At 42.1% G+C, this 17952-nt stretch overlaps 1 protein-coding gene across 2 annotated transcripts in view; it reads right to left on the reverse strand.

The window, feature by feature from the left end:
• JMJD7 (jumonji domain containing 7) overlaps positions 1-15129 on the reverse strand; it is a 32190-nt gene extending 17061 nt beyond the window's left edge. Inside the window, exons 1-3 of one of the 2 annotated variants that reach the window (XM_089686908.1) lie at positions 15035-15129; positions 7908-8092; positions 977-1230 (exon numbers count right to left, since the gene is read on the reverse strand). In XM_089686908.1, coding sequence (XP_089543034.1) covers positions 977-1230; positions 7908-7990 — 337 coding nt within the window. In that variant the 5' untranslated portion in view covers positions 7991-8092; positions 15035-15129. The remainder of the gene's footprint in view (positions 1-976; positions 1231-7907; positions 8093-15034) is intronic. The other variant, XM_089686907.1, reaches the window with a different exon arrangement.
• Positions 15130-17952: the final 2823 nt, after the last annotated feature.

Here is a 17952-nt window from a genome sequence, read left to right on the forward strand (position 1 = left end):
CCCATCAATGCCACATATCAGTGCCCATCTGAGCTGCCTTTCAGTGTCACCCATCAGTGCCACCTACCAGTGTTGCCAGACAGTGCCGCCTATCAGTGCCAGACAGTGCCGCCTATCAGTGCCAGACAGTGCCGCCTATCAGTGCCAGACAGTGCCGCCTATCAGTGCCAGACAGTGCCGCCTATCAGTGCCAGACAGTGCCGCCTATCAGTGCCAACTAACAGTACCAGTCAGTGCCGCCTATCAGTGCTGCCTTTCAGTGCCCATCAGTGATGCCTGTGAATGCCCATCAGTGCCACCTACCAGTGCCTCCTCATTAGTGCCCATCAGTGCCAGCTATCAGTGTCCATCAGTGCAGCCTATCCGTGCCCATCAGTGCAGCCTCATTAGAGCACATCAGTGAAGGAGAAAAATCACATAATTACAAAATTTTATAACAAAAACTAAGAAAAAAACGTTTTTTTTTTTCAAAATTTTCAGTGGTTTTTGGTTTAAGAAAAAATAAAAAACCCAGAGGTGATTAAATACCACCAAAATAAAGCTCTGTCACAAAAAAATGATAAAAATGTCATATGGGTACAGTGTTGCATGACCGCGCAATTGTCATTCAAAGTGCAACAGCGCTGAAAGCTGGAAATTGGCCTGGGCAGGAAGGGGGTATAAGTGCCCGGTAGGCTTGTGGTTAAACACAAAACCCTGCCAAAAACACACATACATGTGTTTTGATGAGGTGCCATTGAAGTCTATGGACCCAAAAATCCACAAAGGCACTGCAGGAAACTGCATAGATGATGTAGAAGGGAACCATAGCAAAGCATGTTCAATCATTTGTCATGTATACCTACAATTCTGAAAATGCATTAAAGAATGCACAGGTGTGAATATAGCCTAAGCTGTTATACAGTAAATGGCATCACAAAGCAAATCTCTTCCAACATGAAAAGATAGTGCGTGTGGTCCCATCACTAGGACTTACCTAAAGCTTCACTCATCCATGGTACATGAGTCTCCACATCTCCAGTCAGTTCTGGGAATTCCTCTGTCAGATTGGAGCACTGTTTCTGTATATAATACACTCCTGGGCTGCTGGTTTTCTTCTCAATGATATCCAGAACATCTGCCAGCTTCATGGACCTCTCCTCCGGCATGACAAACTTATCCTTGTATACGGCATCAGCATAACCATTAGGAGTAACGGCCACACTCACATGCTTGGATCCTATACAGGTCCTGTATATAGAAACATGGGTAGAATATTAATGCGGTGGCAAGTCAGGACTGAGGTTAGCATGGCTGCCGGTTGTTTATCAATTGCTTGTCATAGACAGAATAAAACTTCTGACTCATAACAGTAACATCAGATTATCCTCAGTGATTCATTGTCTACAAACACAGTACTGTTTGAGTAGCAGGACTGGACTGTTGAGTGACAGACGCTACACTCTGAAAGGTTTTCACCACATTAGAGACTGCTGTATGACCTACAAATACCTCAGCAGTGTCTGGGGGTCAATCAGCAATAAACAGAAATGTATGAATCCCAATATTATGTTACCTGGACCTGCACTGAAAGTAGATGAAGGCTGAACTCTGCTTTTGAAAATGTTAGTTTCCTGGCTGTTACTCCAAGTGCTTCAGTACTTGGAAAGTCACTGACCCAGAAAAGATATGTTTTGCGATCAGTGAAGCACAGTATTGAGCTTAGAGGCAGCCAGGCATTTAGCATTTTCACAAAGTCAGCAATGGCATTCACCATATTTCTCTCAGCAGAGATTTCCTATAACCACTTTAAGACCAGGCCTATTCTGACACTTCTCACATTTATTATATATATATATATACACACACACACACACACACATACACACACACACATATATATATATATATATATATATATATATATATATAAAAATCAGCATGTTCTGCTAGAAAATGACTAACAACTCCTAAACATTATATGTTCTTTAAGCAGAGGCCCTGGAGAATAAAATGGTGGGTCTTGCAATTTTTCATGTCATGCGATATTTCTGCAGCAATTTTTCAAAGGTATGTGCTAGAATTATTGCTCTCGATCTCGCTCATGGTGATGCCTCACATGTGTGGTGTATTCACTGTTTACATATGTGTTGCAGAACTGACACGAGTTCACCTTTGCACGTGAGTACTGTGGGACAGGGGTGCTTTAAAAATTATTTTTCTATTTTATTATTTATTTTTTACATTTTTACACTGTACTATTAATTTTTTTTTATCAACTTTATTGCTATAACAAGGGATGAACAACATGGTACTCTTTACTGAGAGATTTGGGGTCTATTAGACCCCAGATCCCTCCTCTGCTCTTAAAAGCATAGTCCAGTTTGAGCCAATGCTTTCCCAAGCCAGTAATGGTTTGGGTACAGACTTCTAAACCAGAAGAAACAAAATACTTGTCATTTCCGTTTTTTAGACCAAAGAAATGATCGGGGATGTTCTGGTCTTCGATCATCTCTATGGTCAGACGCCAGCTGTAGTCCCAGGCTCCAAAGTGGGATGGGAGCGCCCAGGAAGGCAGAGGGAGAGGAAGGGAACCCACACTCTGCTACCTTTAAAAGCAATCCAGCAACTAATTTGGCCGCTAGGATCACTTTTACAAAAAAATACATCTCAAGCTCTAAATAAATATACTGGGATGATGCTGGTATAACTACTGAAACCTGAACCGCTGAAGTGGCTACAGGGACTCTGTCACAAGAAAATCAAGGAGACTGCGATCTCCAAAATACTCTTTTTGAGGTTAGCTCCCTGGCTGTTAGGCTGATGCTTAGACATGTTTGAGATAATTAAGTCTGATGCTCATTTAAAGCATGCTTCTTTCAGATCTATGATCAGACACAACCAAGTAACCAGAATTTTCTTCAGAAGACTACCAATGGCAGCCCCTGTACTCCCCATATGAAATAGTCATGACCATTCCTTGAAGGAAAACATGTTTCATAGACAAATACAGATATACTGTTTATGTGACATGTTTTATCTGCCAAAAGATTTGTATTTCTGCCCATCTGGTTTTACAGTTCCCACACTTCTACACACTGCATACCAAGCAAGATGAGTATGTAATTTCACCTCTACAGATTGCTGAGTCACTTTCCTGCTCATTAGATAATAAATCATGTGAGAATGTTCATCCAGGTTGGCAGTATGAAGAGGTGTGTGAATCACAAGGCTGGCTGAACACAATCTCAAAACCTGTTAAGTTAAACAACAAACACTTACTAGATTTTCTGCATTTAGATATGTGTTTGGAGTCCAGCTTTAAACAGGAAATAAACTCTCTACAAAATAACAATAGCTGACAGGTAGGATTTTTATGACAGAAGAGACCCCATTGGAAGATGGCAGCACCCATGACAACTGGGAGCGATGAACAGCAGCGCTGTAGGGGATTGCATTGCAGCTAAGTCAGCCATAGTGTGGCAATATGCTGTGGTACATTGTGGCAAAAAGCTCCTAGGGGCAATTTTCTACATTATTTTATTACCAGGTTTAATTTAGTTTTAAAGCTCAACTCTAGAAAAAAAAAAATTTCTATTAAAAACTATTCTTGCGCTCATTGTAAGGCCTCTTTTGCATGGGTGGCCTGGGGCAATACAAAGAGGTGGTCAGGCCACAGCTTTACCAACTCTTGGCTGCTCAGCTAAAACCTTTCATACAGCTGGAGGGCACAGTACACAAATGCCGCAATTCACACAGCTTGTCGAGTTGACAGGCAACGCTGCCTGTCAAGCTTGCCTTTTCATATCAAAAAGGCTGTAGCAAAACTACAAGCCAAACGCCTGGCTTGCAGTTACAGCATGTTTCATTTGAAATCACTGTTTGGCAACCCCCCCCCCCCCCCAAAAAAAAAAAAACAGGCATTCAGGAGGTGGCAAGATCGCCATCTGGAAGTTGCTGCATAGCCGCCATTTAAAAATCGATCCAACGCAGATTGCTTTTCAGAGACAGCTGTAGTGTAAACCTAGTATAAGTATTAAATGCTTATCAAATCTAGGGGGTAGAGGAAAAATGTGTAATACTTGCCATACTCCCCCCTCTGGTACTCACCATGGCTTGGGGGCAGTCCCTTTCCAATCTCACATACAGTGGATATAAAAAGTCTACAGACCCCTGTTAAAATGTCAGGTTTCTGTGATGTAAAAAAAAAGTGACAAAGATAAATCATTTCAGAACTTTTTCCACCTTTAATGTGACCTATAAACTGTACAACTCAATTGAAAAACAAACTGAAATCTTTTAGGTGGAGGGAAGTAAACATCAATATACTAAAATAATGTGGTTGCATAAGTGTGCACACCCTCTTATAACTGAGGATGTAGCTGTGTTCAGAATTATGCAGCCCATAGATGGGGAGAAAAACGGCAGATTTTTCTTTTAAAAAACGAAAAATCGGTCGTTCAAGCGGCCGGCGTTACCATCAATGGTAAAAAAAAAAAAAAAAAAAAAAAAAAAAAAAAAATCGGCCGATTTTCATCCCGTCTAAAGCCGGCAAAAAGTGTCCCTGCAGAGAGCTCCGCTATTTCTTTGACAGTTCTTTGACATTTATAGCGGTTGCAACAATGTATTTGTATCCATTTCGGATACAGATGTTTTTATTCGGAAACAAATAGATACAATGTTGCAACCGCTGTAAATGTCAAGGAACTGTCAAAGAAATAGCGGAGCTCTCTGCAGGGACACTTTTTGCGTACTGGAATTCCTCTAATTTTTAATTATTCTTCTTCTTCTCCTGCTTCATCATCATCCTCTTCTTCTTCATCATCATCATCCTCTTCTTCTTCATCATCATCCTCCTCCTCTTCTTCGTCATCATCATCCTCTTCTTCATCATCATCCGCTTCTTCTACTTCTTCCTCTTCATCATCATCCTCTTCTTCTTCCTCCTCCTCTTCGTCATCATCATCCTCTTCTACTTCTTCCTCTTCTTCTTCTACTACTTCTTCCTCTTCATCATCTTCATCCTCTTCTACTTCTTCTTCATCATCCTCTTCTTCTTCCTCTTCATCATCATCATCCTCCTCTTCTACTTCTTCCTCTTCATCATCTTCATCCTCTTCTTCTTCTACTTCTTCATCCTCTTCTTCTTCCTCATCATCCTCTTCTTCTACTTCTTCCTCTTCATCATCATCATCCTCTTCTTCTACTTCTTCTACTTCATCCTCCTCCTCCTCCTCCTCTTCTTCTTCTTCCTCTTCATCATCCTCTTCTTCTTCTTCATCATCTTCATCCTCTTCTTCTTCCTCATCATCCTTTTCTTCTTCTTCTACTTCTTCCTCTTCATCATCATCATCCTCTTCTTCTTCCTCTTCATCATCCTCTTCTTCTTCTACTTCTTCCTCATCTTCATCCTCTTCTACTTCTTCTTCCTCTTCATCATCGTCCTCTTCTTCCTCTTCATCATCGTCCTCTTCTTCCTCTTCATCATCGTCCTCTTCTTCCTCTTCATCATCGTCCTCTTCTTCTTCTACTTCTTCATCATCGTCCTCTTCTGCTTCTACTTCTTCATCATCGTCCTCTTCTTCTTCTACTTCTTCATCATCATCCTCTTCTTCTTCTACTTCTTCATCATCATCTTCTTCTTCTACTTCTTCTTCTTCCTCCTCTTCTTCTTCTACTTCTTCTTCTGCTTCCTCCTCTTCTTCTTCTACTTCTTCTTCCTCCTCATCATCATCATCATCCTCTTCTTCTACTTCTTCCTCTTCATCCTCTTCTTTTTCTTCTTTTTGTCTTCCTCTTGCAGGTCACTGCTCATGCGCAGATTTTTTTATCGGTAAAAAAATCGGCCGATTTGCCCATTATTGCCGCGAAAATCGGCCGATCGGCAAAATCGGCCGATTTTTTTCCAAATTTACCGAAAAAAAAAAAACGGCCAAAACACCGAAAAACGGCCGACCAAATCGCCCACTAACGATCCGAAAATCGGCCGATTTTATTTTCGGCCGAAAAAACGGCCGATTTTCGACCCATCTATGGCCTGCATTAGGCAATCCCAATCAAAATCATGTTAAATAGGAGTCAGTACACATCTGCCATCATTTAAAGTGCCTCTGATTAACCTCAAATAATGTTCAGCTGTTCTAGTAGGTCTTTCCTGACATTTTCTTCGCATCCTACAGCCCACAGAGAGCTTCCAAACCATCAGAGAGATCTCATTGTTAAAATGTATCAGTCAGGAGAAGGGTACAAAAGAATTTCCAAAGCATTAGATATACTATGGAACACAGTGAAGACAGTCATCATCAAGTGGAGAAAATATGGCGCAACAGTGACATTACCAAGAACTGGACGTCCCTCCAAAATTGATGAAAAGATGAGAAGAAAACTGGTCTGGGAGGCTGCTAAGAGGCCTACAGCAACATTAAAAGGAGCTCTAGGAATATCTGGCAAGTTCTGGCTGTGTGGTACATGTGACAACAATCTCCCGTATTCTTCATATGTCTGGTCTATGAGGCAAGATGGAAACCTTTTCTTACGAAGAAAAACATCCAAGCCTGACTAAATTTTGCAAAAACACATCTGAAGTCTCCCAAAAGCATGTGGGAAAATGTGTTATGGTCTGATGAAACCAAGGTTAAACTTTTTGGCCATAATTCCAAAAGATATTTTTGTTCCAAAAACAACACTGCGCATCACCAAAAGAACACCATACCCACAGTGAAGCATGGTGGTGGCAGCATCATGCTTTGGGGCTGTTTTTCTTCAGCGGGAATTGGAGCCTTAGTCAAGGTAGAGGGAATTATGAACAGTTCCAAATACCAGTCAATATTGGCACAAAACCTTCAGGCTTCTGCAAGAAAGCTGAACATGCAGAGAAACTTCATCTTTCAGCAACACAACGACCCAAAGCATACATCCAATCAACAAAGGAATGGCTTCACCAGAAGATGATTAACATTTTGGCATGGCCCAGCCAGAGCCCAGACCTGAATCTGATCGAAAATCTGTGGGGTGATCTGAAGAGGGCTGTGCACAGGGGATGCCCTTGCGATCTGACAGATTTGTAGTTTTTTTGCAAGGAAGAGTGGGCAAATATTGCCAAGTCAAGATGTGCCATGCTGATAGATTCATACCCAAAAAAACTGAGTGCTGTAATGAAATCAAAAGGCGCTTCAACAAAGTATTAGTTTAAGGGTGTGCACACTTATGCAACCATATTATTTTAGTTTGTTATTTTTACTTCCCTCCACCTAAAAGATTTCAGTTTGTTGTTCAACTGAGTTGTACAGTTTATAGGTTACATTAAACATGGAAAAAGTTCTGAAATTATTTCTTTATCTCAATTTTTACATCACAGAAACCTGACATTTTAACAGGGGGTGTGTAGACTTTTGATATCCACTGTACAATGTAGAATTATTGGTCCTGCACTGTACTTGATGATGAAGCATCTCATAAAAGCGGCATCGGGGAACTGATCATACAACTGGAGGGAGCCTTCCAGAGCAAGGAGTAAGATAAGTATTACAACTGCTCATCCCCTAGAATTAAAGAGAATTGAACTCTTATAGTGCAGAGAAAAGGGGGGGGGAGGGGCACTGCAAGGGTAGGTTTTTAATTACCTTAGTTATCTTTCAGTGTTCAAAGACTTGTCCTAGAAAGAAGTCCCACCATTTCCAGTGACAGCTGTCTAAGAGGAGATATTCCCTGTTTGGGGGGGATTTCCTCTTACTTCTGGTTGTGTCTCTGGAACAGAAAGTGAAGGCAAATCTCCCAAATGTTTTGGCTTTACCTTCACTTTAATTTTCTTAACTCCCAAGCCTTTTTCACAAAGAAGTCCTCTCATCATTTCACCTAACCTGCTAACACACCTTCCATATCATACAAATTATCTGCTCATATATAATATGCAAGAACATCACCTATACCTGAAACACGTCAGAGCTACAGCTCCCGTACCGGAGGTAATCGAATGTCCACTTGTGTAGGGCTGGCCAATGGTTGAAGGCATTTCGTATAACACATGGTCTGTTGGGATTCAGCCAATCCCGATGAAACTGCAGCGGTGTTGGAGGATCCTCCAGGTATGAGATAGCGTCTGATCCATGGAGCTCTAAAGAGGATAGGAAGTAATATCACACATCACTCATTTTGCAGATTGGCATGAAAATGCAATGTCCTCTTGTCTGCGATCAACCCACTTCCTGATTAAAAGCAGAAAGTAAAAGCCAATAAAAAAAAAATGTAAGAAGAATTTTTTTTAAATAACATCTAATGGAGAGATGTCATTGGACCTCACAATGGAAACCCTGGGAAATCCGAGACTCCCCAACACTGTTCATGGATGTATCCTCAGCTTTCCAGGATTTGGCAAGAATACCCAGTGATGTCAGCCTCCTGCAACAACTGGGGTGTAAGTTCTTTATTACATTCTCCTCTTTTATGGCTTCCTCTCCACCTATTTGTTAATGTAAAGAGTTCTGTTCAGCTTCCCCCCTCGCCATGCACGTCACTTGCCTGGGTGAAAGACATGCATTATGACCTCTATGCCCCCTGGGTTATGCATGTCACATATCCCAGGAGGCATAGTCCTTCACTAAGAAAGGAGGAGGGGGGGGGGGCCCTAGGAGCGCACCATCATGGGGCCCCGCAGCTGAACCCAGAAGGGCCTCCTGATGACTTCATACAAGAAGATAGAAGTGTGGGCCTGAGCAGGGGCAGAATTCTGAGAGAATTCTGCATGACAACGCTGGATCCACTGGGCAAGTAAGCATCTGAAATGTTCAGAGCCCGCAAAAGATCAGAACTTTGCACAAAATAGCAGATTTATTGATATCGTCCTTCCCGGGAGATTGACAGATTCAACTGTTGACAGTAAATCACTGTGGGGGTAGGCAGACTGAGTGCTACAATTAAAGCTGAAATTTAATCTAATAAAGTTTGCTTTTTGAATAAAACCTGTTTGTATGAATATGAGATAGGGACCTTGGAATTTTTTTTTTTTTTAATCTTGCAAACATACACCTTGTAAATAAAACCAAAATTTACATACAGTTGTGACCAAAATTATTCAACCCCCACTGAAATTGAGTGTTTTGGCCAGTTTGACATTGCTTTTGATCATTCAGTCATCTTGCTTACATTTACATTAAAGAGGCACTTGTAGGTCAGACAAATATAACATAACAGTTATAATGAAATAACCACAAATGTCTTTTCTGTGCTCACAGCATTATCAGTTTTATTCAACCCCCAAGTGACATTCAATCTTAGTACTTAGTACAGCATCCTTTTACAGTTATAACAGCTTTTAAACGTGAAGCATAGCTTGACACAAGTGTCTTGCAGCGATCTACGGGTATCTTCGCCCATTCTTCATGGGCAAAGGCCTCCAGTTCAGTCACATTCTTAGGCTTGCGCACTGCAACTGCTTTCTTTAAGTCCCACCAGAGGTTCTCAATCGGATTTAAGTCTGGTGACTGCGATGGCCACTCCAAAATGTTCCAGCCTTTCCTCTGCAACCATGCTCTAGTGGACTTGGAGGTATGCTTGGGATCATTGTCCTGTTGAAAGGTCCAACGTCTCCCAAGCCTCAGGTGTGTGACGGACTGCATCACGTTTCCATCCAATATCTCCTGGTACTGAAGAGAATTCATGGTACCTTGCACACGCTGAAGCTTCCCTGTACCTGCAGAAGCAAAACAGCCCCAAAGCATGATTGACCCTCCACCATGCTTCACAGTAGGCAAGGTGTTCTTTTCATCATAGGCCTTGTTCTTCCTCCTCCAAACATAGCGTTGATCCATGGGCCCAAACAGTTCTAATTTTGTTTCATCAGTCCACAGAACACTATCCCACAACTTTTGTGGTTTGTCCACATGGCTTTTGGCATACTGCAGTCGACTCTTCTTATTCTTTGGAGACAGCAAGGGGGTACGCCTGGGAGTTCTGGCACGGAGGCCTTCATTACGCAGTGTGCGTCTTATTGTCTGGGCTGAAACTTCTGTACCCACATCTGACAAATCTTTTCTCAGTTCCTCAGCAGTCACACGGGGACTTCTCTCCACTCTACGCTTCAGGTAGCGCACAGCAGTCGAAGTCAGCATCTTCTTTCTGCCACGACCAGGTAGCGTTTCAACAGTGCCCTTTGCCTTGAATTTGCGAATGATGCTTCCTAAGGTGTCTCTTGGTATGTTTAACATCTTTGCAATCTTCTTATAGCCATTGCCCTTCCTGTGAAGAGAAATCACCTCTTCTCTTGTCTTCCTGGACCATTCTCTTGCCTTCACCATGTTTGTAACCACACCAGTAAATGTCTAGAAGGAGCTGAGTATCACAGTCATTTTAAAGCTGCCTAATTGGTGCTTATTATGCTTGATTGCTGCTCGGTGACATCCACAGGTGTTTTCAATACCTGATGGAAAGCACCTGTATGAACCTCTGTTCTTCAGAGTGGTAGTCTTTAAGGGGTTGAATAATTGTGGCAATGAAGAAACCACATAAGAACCATTTACTACTGTATTACATAAACAATTGATGTCATTTTAGTTGCATTTGGGTAGTTACAACGTCCTTGTAGGATTTGATTCTGAATACAATTCCAAATGTACACTATAGTCCCTAAACCCCTTTACAGCATTGGGGGTTGAATAATTTTGGTCACAACTGTATATACAAAAATTAAAATGTGTGTGTGTGTATATATATATATATATATATATATATATATATATATATATATATATATATATATATATATATATATATACATATATACATACACATACACACACACACACATACATACACACACACACACGTACATACATACACAAAAAGAAACAAGCTTATATCAGCAGATAACAGAGGAAAAAAAACGTCTTTTTTCCTAAAATAACACAAATAGAACTATATACAACAAAACACAGTTTTATTATCCGCAAACTACTAAATTATGCAAAACAGACCCCTACCACCACCAAAATACACCCTGAGACTAAGAAATGATTAAATATTGAGCCCATGCATGCAGCCTTTTTCCAGAAATCTGATATGATAAGAAACTAGGGGACGTGAAAGGACAGAAAGGAAAGCCGCACACCCAGAGACCAACAGGCAGCAGGTACGGGGACCTGACATTCCTCCACACCTTTGTCCAGGACCCCAGGACATTAGATTGTAAGCTCCTTGATGGCAGGGACTGCTGTAAAAGTACAGTGTATATGTAAAGCACTGTGTAAATTGTTGGCGCTGTATAAATACCTGTAATAAATAAAATGTGATGTTCATACATCAGTGCCATGTATAAGTATCCTAATGGTGGCCAAACATGCTTTTTTTTTTACATGCGATTCAATCAAACCAATGGAATTGGCAAAGAATCAATAGGCATACCATCCCTTCCAATTGATTTAGGCTCGATTTAGATTGGATTCTATCAAACCGAATCAATTGTTCAGGGCAGAGAACTGATTGTTTTGCATCCATCAGCATGACTATGAGTCCTCATGCACACTGGACAATTTTACAGCTGCTGTATTTGGCGGTTTTTTCTACAGCCAGTAAACTCCCCAGCATGTTATCCTCAGCTCTACCTCTGAAGAAGTGCGTGCGCACGAAACACGTCAGGTGGAGCCCAGGATGCCATTGACACCACGCCGCCGGTGCCACGTGGAGGCCCGGCGGCCATCCTTAATCTTAAAGGGTCAGTCATTTGATTAAACCTGGCACCATTGTGAGTTTTTTCTGAACACTCCTGTTTTTCTTGAATAAAATCATTTTCATCAACCTACTACACTATGGGTTCTTTCCTGTGTCTTCTGCGATGAGCCTTTTCAGCTTCTGCAGACCCAGATTGATCCCTGCACCAGCCTTTGAGAGGAGGAATTTTCCACTTCACACACTTCTGTAAGGATTTCTGTGACCTGCTGGACCTCCATTTTGCCACACGAGGGCACTTCATCTCTACTATATTCAGCTCCTGCCCATTACCAGACCAGAAAAGAGAGGGGAATCTCCATGATATCATATACACATGCGTATTATCAATACGTTTCTGGTAAGTGCGCATTTCTAACATTTGCACTGGGAATCAGCGAGCACCATTACTGGACTGTGTTTTATTTATTTGATTTATTTATTCATTTATTCATTTGCTTTGGTTTCATTTATTATCTTTATCTGCCCGCAATATAGTAACATCACACAGCGCTGCATTTTCTTTATATATATATATTTTTGAGACTTTTATGTGTTTTCCTTGAATGTTCAGCTGCTGACCATTGGAGTTCTCACTGTATTTTTTATACTCTCATGTTATCCTATGTGTTCATGCACACTTAAGACTGTAATCAATGTTTTTTGGCAGGGGCGTTTTTTTGCTGGAAAAAAACCCCAGAACAAGTGGGTTTCTAGAGGAGTTTTTTAGCTGAAAAATGCAGTAAAACGTGGCAAACCAACGTTTTTGGACTTTTTTGTATATTAAGAAAGCGCAAACGCGAAAGCTAAACGCTAATGCAAAACCGCTAAAAAATGCAGAAAAACTCACGTTTTTAATGTGACTTTACACAGCTAACATTTCCAGCATTATTAAAGCTTCCCGTGTGCATGGAGTCTGAATGTATGTTGAATGATAAACTGTGAGATTACATGGTGGAAACAGATGTAATTGAGAACATGTCCAATGATTGATCAAAATCAACTTCCCTGTGTGTGGATACTGATTGAATAAGTTGTTGACTACAATCAGAGGAGGTGATCAGAAAAGAAATCGATCGTTTTATTGAAGTGGATGATCCCATAAAGCCTCATTCATACGGGGATTTGGGTTCGGGCAGGAAATTCCTGTGGCTGGGATTACACGTGGTTGGCAATGTCCTCCACTCTTGTTATGTATCCCCTGATCCAGAGATTACCTGCGGCTAGTTCCAGATGACCAACTCTAAACACAGACAGATTAAATCAGATCTTCAGTCCAAACTGTTAAGTGGCGCCACCTACCCCTGCACACCGCCATTTGGCACATGCGCCCACGGGCTCTGCCCAGCCTTTGGGTCCTGGCAGAGCCCATCAGTGTATCTGTGCACATGCCATTGAAATGCCATGCATGAACAACAGGTGGGTCTCCAGCTTTTCCATTAGTGTGTGTGCAGCAAAACCCATGCATACGCAGACGGCGGGTATCCCCAGCGCAGGCGCAGACAGCAGGCATCCCCAGCGCAGGCGCAGATAGTGGGTATCCCCAGTGCATTCGCAGATAACGGGTATCCCCATAGCATACAACTTGTATCCCCAGCGCATGCACAGATAACGGGTATCCCCAGAGCATACAACAGGTATCCCCAGCGCATGCACAGATAACGGGTATCCCCAGCACATGCACAGATAACGGGTATCCCCAGCGCATGCACAGATAACGAGTATCCCCAGCGCATGCACAGATAACGAGTATCCCCAGCGCATGCACAGATAACGGGTATCCCCAGCGCATGCACAGATAACGGGTATCCCCAGCGCATACAACGGGTATCCCCAGCGCATGCACAGATAACGGGTATCCCCAGCGCATGCACAGATAACGGGTATCCCCAGCGCATACAACGGGTATCCCCAGCGCATGCACAGATAACGGGTATCCCCAGCGCATGCACAGATAACGGGTATCCCCAGCGCATGCACAGATAACGGGTATCCCCAGCGCATGCACAGATAACGGGTATCCCCAGCGCATGCACAGATAACGAGTATCCCCAGAGCATACAATGGGTATCCCCAGCGCATACGCAGACAGCGTGTATCCCCAGCGCATACAATGGGTATCCCCAGCGCATACGCAGACAGCGGGTATCCCAAGCACATACGCAGATAGCGGGTATCCACAGCGTATGTGCAGATGTTCTGCAGAGCTCACTCGAGATTTGAGTCTCACCTAGGTGAGAAGAACACAAGTGCTGCTTTGCTTTTACTAAAGTGTGTAAGTAAAAAAAAAAAAAAAGAAAAGTTGGGGAAGCAACTTTACAGTTAGGCTCCATTCACACTTGGCATTTTTGGAACAGGTAACAAAGGGCACCTGAAATGCACATTTTATTGCAAGTTTCAAAAATGCATTGCAGACAAGTGTCATGCTTGTGATGTCATTAACCATTAATGGCTGCCAAGTAGGAGTAACAGGCGCACGTTTGCTGCAAATTTTCTTGAGCTACAAACGCAGAGTGCAAAAATATGCTCCGCTCTGAAAATGGTTTTTGGGTATTTGCGGCACATAGGGCAGTGTATTCATGTGCATGGGCTCCCCTATACGCAACAAGCAGAAAAACACACACAGGGCTGATTGTTAGAAACCACGGGGCCCCATACTGCCAACCTGACAGAGCCCCCACACCCTAAAAAAAATAAAACTTTGTTTACTTTGCTTCAATTATGAATGAACACAGTGAGTGATTTGTACCAATCACTCATTGTGTTCATTTAGGAAAGCAAGGGCTGGTAAATGTGACATATTTACCAGACCCTTCCCACACTCTCCATCCTGAGGGATCCTATTGTGTGCTTGCAGCTGCCGGTGGGAAGAGGGAAGCCGGCAGCACTGTGGGGGTTGGGACATACAGGGGGGCTTGGGCAGCAGGGGGGAACGTATGGTGCACAGGGTGGGAGATGGGTGCAATAGAGGGGTAATTACTGGAACCAATCCCCTGTATGGCTCTCTCTACAACAGCTGAAAGCCAGCGGGAGGGAAAGGTGAAGCCAGCTTTAAGCTGCTGCAGAAAGAGCCATAGAAGGGATTGGTTCCAATAACTGCCCCTCCCCCACTGTGCTGATCACCCTCCCTGCCCACATCCAATTCACCTAACTGCCTGGGCCCCGTACAGGAGGAATGGTGGTACCCCCTTATCCACAGCCCTACACACACACGTGATCCCAGCCTTAGTGTGAAGGTCTGCTTTACCAGAATGTGATCACTGACAGACCTCATCCATAGAGCAGTGAGGGGTCCTCACACACAGCAGCCCTGTGTCCCCTCCTATGTCCCCTGTCACATGCAGGGCTTAGTACTCACCCCGGACCTCCTGTGCCAGATCCTGCACACTCCTCCATACAGCACATGCAGCTGCCATCGTCCAACATGGCCGTGCTGAAATCCTTGCCTGTCACGTGACAATACCCAGCTTGATGCAGTGCCACCTAGAGGATACAAAGAGATGACAGCCTGTGTGTTGACCCCCTGGGATGCTGTACTGTATATTTATGTAAACCCACCAATCACTAAATACTTATAAAAGATATAACACGTTCACATTATTATTTGAAAACTTAATCTTTTTTTTTCTTTTAATTTTCAGTTTTGCTTAACCACTTAAAGCAGAAATCTGGGGGAACGTTTTTTTGTGGGGCTGTGCGGGCAGTGCACGGGTAAAATGCTTGTTTTGTTCTAGAGGAGAGGACACAAAGATATACTCACTTGACCTGCCGATTCTCCCCACACAAGACTCGTCCTTTTGGCTCATGCCCTTCCCACGGTCCAGTGGTCTTGTAAATGGACTGTTCCTGACGTCATCACGTTCAATGCATGCTCCACAGACAGGAACAATCCAATGCTGGGCCGTGGAGAAGCGCAGTTTTCTATAAAATTGGCAGATCAGGTGGGTATGAGCTTAGTCCTCACCCCTAGGCACAAACTCACTGCATGATAAAAAAAAAAGAATTTTAACTGGAGTTCTGCTTTAAGCTCCGGAAGATTTTACCCTTTCATGACCAGACCATTTTTGCTATTTAGCAGTGTGCTACATTAACCTGTTCCTGTCCAGCCAATAGCAGAATGATGGCCAAGCGGGACTCTTGTCGATCCAGGTGAGCGTCATATGATGTCCTTCCCAGATCGCGCCGTGCTGTGGCAAGATTTGTCACCAGCTGTGTACTTTAGACACAGCCAATGACAGATCTGTGTACAGGCGTTGCCAGTACCATGTGACCTGCTGTGACCAATCATTGTGTACAATTGTGTCACTAGCTGTGATTAGTCACAGTGATCACATGTACAGACTGGGCCAATCACAGCCCATCGGTGTCATGTGATAAGCCGTGGCCAAACACAATAATCACACCTAAAAATCCTGAATGAATCGATTTCTTTCAGTTGAAGGATAAGTTCACCTTTGGCAACATGTTACAAGTTCCATCCGTTTTTAGGGTGGAACATGTAACATGTTCCCATAGCTGCAGCCACAACCGTTGCTTCCCCCCTCCCTCTAACAGATAGTATAGGGAAAAGTTTCCCCGCACTATCTGTCAATTTTGAAAATAGCGCGACCGTGCAGGGCTCCGCCCACATGGCTGCTTCACTCATTCACAGAGTTCTGTGAATGAGTGCCTACAAGTCCCGGCAGCCTTGGTGGCTGTCAGCTTGTAGTTTTCAATGAACTACCACGGAGTTGTGGAGCGTTGTGGTAGTTCATTGAAGCTTCCGGTCAGAATATCTGCTTGCCCATACGTCCCGTACAGCAAGCAGATATTCTGACAGGTCTGCAGGAGACCTGTATGGTGCCAGCAATCTACTGATTGATGGAGGAATGCTTTCCAGGCTCCTGCAGACAAAAATAATAAATGCACACTTTTTTTACCTGCAAAAAAGTGCATTTATTACTTTTGTCAAAAAGGTGAACTTATCCTTTAAATGCTTGCTAATAGCATAGAAATACTTTGCTATAAGCAATCATAAAGTGTAAAAAAAATATTGATTACTTCCCCAAAGTAGTACAATGTTACTATGGTAACATTATGCTACTCTGGTCACAGTGTATTATGAAAAAAAAAATCTTAAAAAAAAAGAAAAAAAATGTAATTTAAAAAAAATTATATATATATATATATATATATATATATATATATATATATCTTTTGCACTGTCACCAGTCAGTGTCCCTAATCACTGCTACATTAGTTACATGATGATGCTGTACTGCACTGGTGACAGTATGTTAAAGAAAAAAAATTGGATTTTCCAAAAAATTATGACAAAAAAATTAGAACTTCAGAAAATTTGCCATGCCTCTTACTAAATACCTCTGACTGTCAACTTTGGGGGATATCTGTAGTATTCTGGCATTTTTGGGCCTCAAGAAATTAGATTATCTGTCAGTACTTCAGGACTGATCGATTTTCAAATATACACTATATTGCCAAAAGTATTGGGGCGCCCCTCCAAATTATTGGATTCAGGTGTTCCAATCATACTGTATATATCATAGTTTGTGAACTCTATAACTTTCCTACAGATTAAATAATAAATACTGATATGGGGTATTTTCACCAAAGACATGTAGTAGAATATATCTTGGCCTTAAATGTATGAAGAACAAATATTTATTTGCAAAATTCTATAACAGAAACAAGGAAAAACATGTTTTTTTTTCAAAATTTTCAGTCTTTTTTCATTAATTTAGCAAAAAATAAAATCCCCAGTGGTGGTTAAATACCAGCAAAAGAAAGCTCTAGTTGTGTGAACAAAATTATAACAATTTAGTTTGGGTACAGTGTTGCATGACCGCTCAATTGTCAACGTGTGAGAGTGCTGAAAGCTGAAAATTGGCCTAGGCAGGAAGTGGGTACCCGGTATTGAAGTTGTTAACTGGCAATTGCATAGTTATTCAACATTGTACCCAAACCAAATTTATATCATTTTTTTCACACAAATAGAGCTTACTTTTGGTGGTATTTGATCACTGCTGTTTTTTTTTTATTTTTTGAAAACAATTCTGCTAAAAAACATTAAATAAAAAGATTTAAAAAAAACACATTTCTACATACATTTTGGCTGAAATGTATTCTGCTACATGTCTTTGATAAAAAAAATAAATCCCAATAAGGGAATATTGATTGTTTGCGTGAAAGTTATAGTGCCTACAAACTATGGTATATTACTGGAATTGCGGTGATCAGCGACTTATGAGATGCGGCGGGAAATCCGATACTAACTGA

Source organism: Staurois parvus, unplaced genomic scaffold, assembly GCF_062004578.1.
Source record: "Staurois parvus isolate SC_StPar_1 unplaced genomic scaffold, SC_StPar_1.0 ptg000414l, whole genome shotgun sequence".
In the NCBI taxonomy this organism is placed as follows: Eukaryota; Metazoa; Chordata; class Amphibia; order Anura; family Ranidae; genus Staurois; species Staurois parvus.